This window comes from Mastomys coucha, unplaced genomic scaffold (genome assembly GCF_008632895.1).
Source record: "Mastomys coucha isolate ucsf_1 unplaced genomic scaffold, UCSF_Mcou_1 pScaffold12, whole genome shotgun sequence".
In the NCBI taxonomy this organism is placed as follows: domain Eukaryota; kingdom Metazoa; phylum Chordata; class Mammalia; order Rodentia; family Muridae; genus Mastomys; species Mastomys coucha.
The window spans coordinates 4953805-4961637 of NW_022196894.1; the positions used below are offsets into that span (position 1 = coordinate 4953805).

Consider the following 7833-nt stretch of genomic DNA (forward strand, 5'->3'; position numbering starts at 1 on the left):
TTTTTCTGAGACAGGGTTTATGTGAATATCTCTACATATCCTTGAACTTGCTCTGTAGACCAGGCTGGCCTCAAAGATCCCCCTGCCTCTGCCTCGTGAGTGCTGGGAGTAAAGGCCTGCACCACCACCAGTAGATGAATTTTGTAACACTTAACTCTTCCAATGGACTGAACTCTAGAAACTTCCTTTTCAGGGTCAAAAGAAAAGAGAAAACATTTTCTTCATGCTTAAGCAAGAGTGGTGTGTGCTAACTGTTTCAAATACAGCGTTGAAACCCTGCCTTACATCAGGTCCTTGCTTCAGAAGCTTGATACCCAAAGCTACTAAGGGTCAAGAATGTGTCCATATGTGTTTTCTAGGATCATAATTTTATAGAGAATGATTGACAACCTACGTATGTTTATGCACCAATATGTATCATGAGATTTTGGCACATTCAAATGTGTGTATGTGTGTGTGTTCATATATATGTGTATGTGCATACTTGCCTGTATGTACATGTGTATGTGCAAGTGTATATATGCACATCTGTGTGTATATGTGTGTGCATGCGTGTGTGTGTGTGTGTGTGTGTGTGTGTGTGTGTGTGTTTACAGTGCTAGGGATTGAACCCAGGTATTTGTACATGCCTTGGCCCCTAACATATTATTTCAGTATCTCTGAGCTCCAGTTTCCTGTCCTATGAGATGGAGACAGTAAGGCAGATAGAAGATGAACAATAGGTAGATAGATGACTGATAGATTGATTTTTTTTAAAAATATATTTTTATGTATATGCATGTGTATCTGTGTATATGTGTGCCTGTGTGTGCAGATGTCTTCAGAAGTAAAAGGACAACATAAATTCCATGGACTTGAGATTTTAGGGAATTATGAACAGCTCAAACTTCTGAAAGCAACTACTGAGTCATCTTTCCAGACCCTACAAGTTTGATAGATGATGGGCTACAGATAGATAGAAATAGGTAGAACATAGGTAAAAGATAGATAGATAGATAGATAGATAGATAGATAGATAGATAGATAGATAGATAGATGAATAGATGAATGGATGATAGGCTACAGAAGAATATAGGTAGAACATAGATACAAGATAGACAGGTAGGTAGATAGACAAACATAAATGATAGATGATAGATAAACAAATGATACATAGATGATACATAGATCAGTAAATGATAGAGAAGTAAGTAGATGATTGATAGGTGATAGAAGATAAAGTGATAGATGATAGAAAATAGATTGTAGCAGATAGATAATAGATGGATAGTAAATGCACATATCCATCTATATAAGGGTAAGTGCGGCCTCGAGTATGTCCCATGATCCTCTACTTTGATGCAGTTACAACAGCGTGGCTCAGTGAGAGACACTAATTAGCTGCGAGCATGCCAGGAAGGTTAAAATGGCAACGACACCAAGGGGACTCCTAGGAGTCACTGTCAATCCTGGCATGCTTACAGCTGTCTTTTCCTCAGGGATGAGGCAGGCTTGGGCTCAAGGCCGTCTTTGTGTGAGCACACACTGAACAGGGTGCCTGTAGGACTAATCTTAGCTCTTCAGTAAATGTATTACTCCCAATGCCAAATGGGATTCAAACCAATGCTTTGAGGCCAGAACTTTTTAGCAATAGCAAAGGAATCTGTTAAATGAGGACCTCTTAAATCTATAAATTCACTTTCTTCCAGAGAATTCTTTTCCTCCCTCCCTCCCTCTCTTAATCTTCCTCCTTGAAATAGTAATGTGTCATGTGTGATAGTTAATGTGTCGTGTGTGTCGTGTGTATAGGTATGTATAGGTGTGTATATGTTGTTATATATATACGTGTGGAGACCAGAGGTCAGTGTCAGGCACTCTCCTCAGTTCCTGCCCTGTTTAGTTTTTGAGTTAGGGTCTCTCAATGGACCTGGAACTCACCTATCAGCTAGACTGGCTGGCCACCATGCCCTGGGGAGCCTCATGCTTTTGCTTCCCCAGCACTAGAACTAGCCACCACCTTGCCTATTTGTTTCATCTTTAATAGGAGCTAAGGATGGACTCATGCTTGCATGGCAAGCACTCAAACATCGGAGCCCTCTCCCGAGGCCCATGGTGGTTAATATTGACTGTCAACTTGATAGCATCTAGACTCACCTGGGGGACAAACCAAACCCTAGACATGTTTGTGAGGGAGTTTCGAGATTAAGCTGAGGTAGGTCTTCCAAAAGTTCCACTTTCCCTGGGCGGGACCATTCCAAGACTGAAGGAGGAGGAGAAATCCTGCTGAGCAGCAGCATCCATCTCTTCCTGCCTGTGGGCAGTCCTGCCCCTGAAGCTCCCCCACCACCATGACTGTAACCCCTCCTCCTGTGAGCCAAAAGAAATCTGCTCTTCCTTGAGTTGTCTTTTTCCAGGAATTTCATCACATCAATGAAAACAGTAGCTGATATAGACAGGGCCTCATGGTAATTCCCAAACTGGCCTTGAATTCTTTGGGTTCAAGGGATCTCCTGCCTCAGTTTCCCTGATGTCTTGAACTAGACACATGACCTTGTTGTACCCAGCTCCCCTCTTAGAGCACTCCTGGAAATGGGTGCACATTGTATCTTGTGGTCAGATGTAAGGATGCCCCGAGCATCCTGCAGTGTTTGAGCATCAAAGGATCACCAGTCAACATGTCAGCAGTGCCAAAGTCGAAACTCCACTCTGTACCACATGTATACGTATACACATATACGTATATATGTGTGTGTGTGTGTGTGTGTGTATATATATATATATATATATACATATATATATATTATGATTTTACTTGGACTAGCTTTGTTTTGTTTTGTTCTTATGTATTTTTTGTATATTGGTGCTTTGTCTGCATACCAGAAAAGGGCACCAAATCCTATTATAGAGCATTCTGAGGCACCACATGGATGCTAGAAATTTTAATACAAGACATCTGGAAGAGCAGCCTTTAGCCTTAACCACTGGGCCATCTCTCAAGTCCTTAAATTTCTTTTCTAAGGTGTGAGTGTGTGTGTGTGTGTGTGTGTGTGTACATGTGTGTGTATGTGTGTGTGTATGTGTGTGAGAGAGAGAGAGAGGGGGGAGAGAGAGAGAGAAAGAGAGAGAGAGAGAGAGAGCGATCACAGACTGTGTGGTCTGCCTAGTGTGGTGCGTGTGTATGTGTGTGTGTGTGTGTGTGTGTGTGTGTGTGAGAGAGAGAGAGAGAGAGAGAGAGATTACAGACTATTATGGTCTGCCTAATGTGGTACGTGTGTATATGTGTGTGTATGTGCGTGTATATGCGTGTGTGTGTGTGTGTGTGTGTGTGAGAGAGAGAGAGAGAGAGAGAGAGAGAGAGGAGAGAGAGAGAGAGATTACAGACTGTTGTGGTCTGCCTAATGTGGTGCGTGTGTATGCATGTGTGTGTGAGAGAGAGAGAGAGAGAGAGAGAGAGAGAGAGAGAGAGAGATTACAGACTGTTGTGGTCTGCCTAATGTAGTTGCCAGGAACCACACTTGGTCCTCTGTAAGAGCAGCAAGAGCTCTTAGCAACTGAGCCCTCTCTCCAACTCCTAGAAAGAAAGAAGTTTTTGGACTGGTAAGATAGCAGCAGGTGAAGGTACTTGCCATTTAAGAGTAAAATCCTAAGTTCAATTCCTGAAACCACAGTGGAAGGAAAGAACCAAGCCCCCAAAAGTTGTCCTCTGACCTACACACACACACACACACACACACACACACACACACATACACACACACCTTGGCTCATCCTGCTGCCTTAGGACAGGAGCATGCCTGCTGCTTTCCTACAACTTCATTGGCCCTGGTTTTTCCGTTTTGGAATCTTAGTTGTTCTCAGTGTCTAGGTGTCTAAATTGGTTTTAGATGCAGTGTACTCAGATGACTTTGTCAGAACCAAGCTGAGGTTTGGGACCACATGTTAAGGACTGAGGGCACCTATTGGGGCTGCTCCTCCTTGTATCTTGTCATCAAGGGTCTCACTTGTCTTCTGTATTACAGGATCCAGATATATCAGCCAAGCTGCTGCCAAAGTTGACATTGAATTTGATTATGATGGACCACTGATGAAGACAGAAGTCCCAGGGCCAAGATCTAAGGTGAGTCAACCTCCCAGAAACAAAGACCCAGGAGGCAGGTGCACAGGCTGCTTAGGGGCACTTTCAGAGCCTATACTATAGACGTGTGAAATAAACCCAGCCATTGTGAAGGCTTCAAAAATGTCTCCTGTCTGCTGTCATGAGGACATTGCCTAACAGCAGGTCATAGACTGGGACATGCGGCATTCAGATTGCTCATGCATTTAGGACTAACCAGCAGTTAGATGGGTGGCCTAGTTGGAGCCACCTGCAGGCCTAAGTGGTGGCTGGCTGTCACCTGGTGTGCTTTATGCCTGAAGTGGCTTGCCTTTGCTCCATGGGCTGCTGATCCTCCAATATGTCACACTGGGCTTATTCTGATCTTGCCCTAAGTCTATTCAGACTGAAGCTCCACAATGGCTTTCAAGTGCTCCCACCTTTTCTATTAGTCAGAGCAAGTTACGTGGCTGTCCAGAGTTAAGGGATGGAGCCAAACTCACAAGCAACACAAGAAGTCACAGCATAGGACCTGGAGAAATGTAACATAAAGAAGGCAGTCTGTACAAGTGATAACGGGGTGGAATGGGGGACTAGCTTTGGGAAGGAGAGAAAGGAGCCAGAGGCAGGCAGAGGACATGGGAGCAGGGAGTCAGTGAAATCAAGGGTACTATGATGAATTCATTACACTGTATTCTAACCCAATTAAAAAAAACAATAATAAGATGTGATCTTCAAGCCTGACTCGAACCAGCCTGGCACGAAGCTGTTCATGCCAGGTTTGGTGGCTCATACCTGTAATTCTAGCACTTGGGAGGTGGAAGCAGATGAGCCAGGAATTCAGGGTCATCCTCTACTAGGTAAGGAGTTCAAGGCCAGCTTGGGACACCTGGGAGGCTGTTTCCATAAGACAAATGGAGAAGCTGTCTTCTAGGCAAGAGGCATGGTATAAACCTTCCAGTGCTTCAGGGAGTTTTCTCTAAGATTTAACAGATCTTATTCACAGTGGGATGCTGTCTTATTTACTCTAAAAAGATCGTGCTTTTTGCCACAGTTGTGGAAACGGGCTGGGAAGTGGGGGAAGAGTGGAGACGAACCCACGAAGATGCCTGGGATTCAGGCTCCAGAGACCAGAATCAGAGTGCAGATTTAACTTTATTGTTTATTATATAAGCTTATATGTAGCTTTTTAGCAAATTAAGGATGTTTATGTATTCAAAAGCAAATGGGGTACAACCTGTGTTGTTTAGCCAACTCTCACTCACCTGTCCATGAGCCTGTAAGGGAGATTTCCATGAAGACAGAGGAAGCAGCCACTGACTTGGGTCCTTTGTGTTGTCTCACCTGTACGCTGAGAGCCATGTTAGATCACACTCTGTGTACAGTGAGTCAGGATCCTTCAAGGAGAGGGAGGAGTTTGTGCTGAGCGGGAGGGGCTTGTGCTGAGTGGGAGGGGCCTGTGGCTACTGGGAGGAGCTTTGCTGAGTGGGAGGAGCTTGTGCTGAGTGGGAGGAGCTTGTGGTGCCCCGCTCTCCCACCCACTTCCTTCTCCCCCAGGTTTATCTCTCATCCCTCCACACACACACATCCAACACCTGTTTTATGAGTTCAGAAGTATTTGTCTTATTGTGTTTATATTTCTTTTGGATGTTTTTGTCAAACAGAAGGAGAGTGCTTTTCCATGCATATTTCCACTGGAGTGGATTCTAACTTAATGGAGAGATGCCTAGAAGAGCTTTTCATATTTTTGTTGTTAATATTATTTTATGTTTTTGTATGGAAATGTGTAATGTCAAAATGCTAACTGCTGAAGACTTCTTTATGCTCAGTTATTTTGGAGGCTGAAATCTTGTTAATGTCAAGCAACTAGCTTTCTATTCCAAGTTTCTGTTTGAAACTGGGAAAAGTGAATTTTAATCAGAAGTGGTTCTTTGTTGAGAAAATTAATATTGTCGGTTGATTTTACCCCCAGCTCCTGATAAGGAAGTTACATCTTTTCTTTTTGTTCTCCCTGAGTGCTGAAGGTCAAACTTCAAATTCACGGTTCATGCACACTTGGCAAATACTTTATCACTGAGCTTTGAAATAATAATTTTATGTAGATGTAAGTCTACATACCACGCACATGTCATGTCTATGGTAACTGGAAGTGGTGATCGCATCCCTTGGAACTGGAGTTACAGACAGTTCTGAGTTGCTACATGGATTCTGGGAGTTGAACCTGGATCAGCGCTCTTAACTTCTGAGTTATCTTTCCAGCCTGACTAAGCTATTTTAAAATGAGAACAGGGGATGGAGAGGTGGCTCAGCAGTTAAGAGCTCTGGCTGCTCTTCCAGAGGTCCTGAGTTCAATTCTCAGCAACTACATGATGGCTCACAACCATCTATAAGAGGATCTGATGCCCTCTTCTGGCCTGCAGATGTACATGCATCAGAGCACTCACACATTAAATAAAGTTTAAATATATATATGTATATATACATATAATGTGTATGTGTAAATAATATAATTATATATTGTATATATGTGTGTGTATGTATATATATGAGAACATGGGTTGGCACATGGCTGATATAGGCACCAGCCACAAAGCCTGATGACCTAAGATTGAGTCTCAGGAATCCATAAAATTGTCCTCTGGCTTTAACATGTGTAGTATAGTGGCTATATACCCAGCCACCCACAAACAAAATAAAATAAATAAAAATGTAAAATAAAACTAGAGCTAGTGGTCGGGTAGTGGTGGCACACTTGGGAGGCAGAGGCAGGTGGATTTCTGAGTTCAAGGCCAGCCTGGTCTACAGAGTGAGTTCCAGGACAGCCAGGGCTACACAGAGAAACCCTGTCTCAAAAAACCAAAAAAGGAAAAAGAAAGAAGGAAGAAAAAAAAAGGAAGAAAGCAAGAGAGAGAGAGAGAAAGAAAGAAAGAAAGAAAACAGAGACAAGGAAAGAAAGAAAGAAAGAAAGAAAGAAAGAAAGAAAGAAAGAAAGAAAGAAAGAAAGAAAACAGAGACAGCATCTGTAAGTGAAGGCAACAATAAAAAATAAAAAAAATAAAACTAGAGCTAGTGACGTAGCTCTATGGAGAACACTTGCCCAGAATAAGCAAGACCCTGAGTTCTAGCTGTAGCACCACCAAAAATAAATAAACAAATAAATAAATAAATAAATAAATAAATATATTGTTTGTTTGTTTGTTTGTTTGTTTTTTGTTTTGGTTTTGTTTTTCAAGACAGGGTTTCTCTGTATAGTTCTGGCTGTGTCCTAGAACTCACTCTGTAGACCAGGCTGGCCTCGAACTCAGAAATCCGCCTGCCTCTGCCTCCCAAGTGCTGGGATTAAAGGCGTGCGCCACCACCACCCAGCAAAGGGTTGAGTAATTTTTTTTTCTAAACTTTTATTGCATTATGATGAGAAAAGTTACATGATTTCAATTTATCTGAATTTGTTAACATTTAAAAACATATTTTAATTAAATAGAACTGAATCATTCTTGTTTCCCTTTTGTACCACTGCTCCTCCCGTAGACCCCCCTTCAATACCTACAATATCTTTTTTGTCATATTCCTTAAAATTTATAAAATATTATAACAATAAAAATAAGTATTATAAAAGTTGTTTGATATAAAACAACAATCAATTTAACAGTCTTATGTCGATGCTCATCTACAGCCATAGTGAAAATACATTTCTCTCAATATAAACTTTAAATAACTCCAAACATATTAGCTGTATACTTAAAAATAATACATCACTACTA

The 7833-nt window shown here is 42.0% G+C and overlaps 1 protein-coding gene across 7 annotated transcripts in view; it reads left to right on the forward strand.

Annotated features, from left to right (window-relative positions):
- Nucleotides 1–7833, forward strand: part of Abat (4-aminobutyrate aminotransferase) — a 106190-nt gene that overhangs the window by 55102 nt on the left and 43255 nt on the right. For all 7 annotated transcript variants that reach the window (XM_031362102.1, XM_031362050.1, XM_031362064.1 and 4 more), the window contains one exon: nt 3999–4096. In XM_031362102.1, the coding sequence (XP_031217962.1) occupies nt 3999–4096 (98 nt within the window). The remainder of the gene's footprint in view (nt 1–3998; nt 4097–7833) is intronic.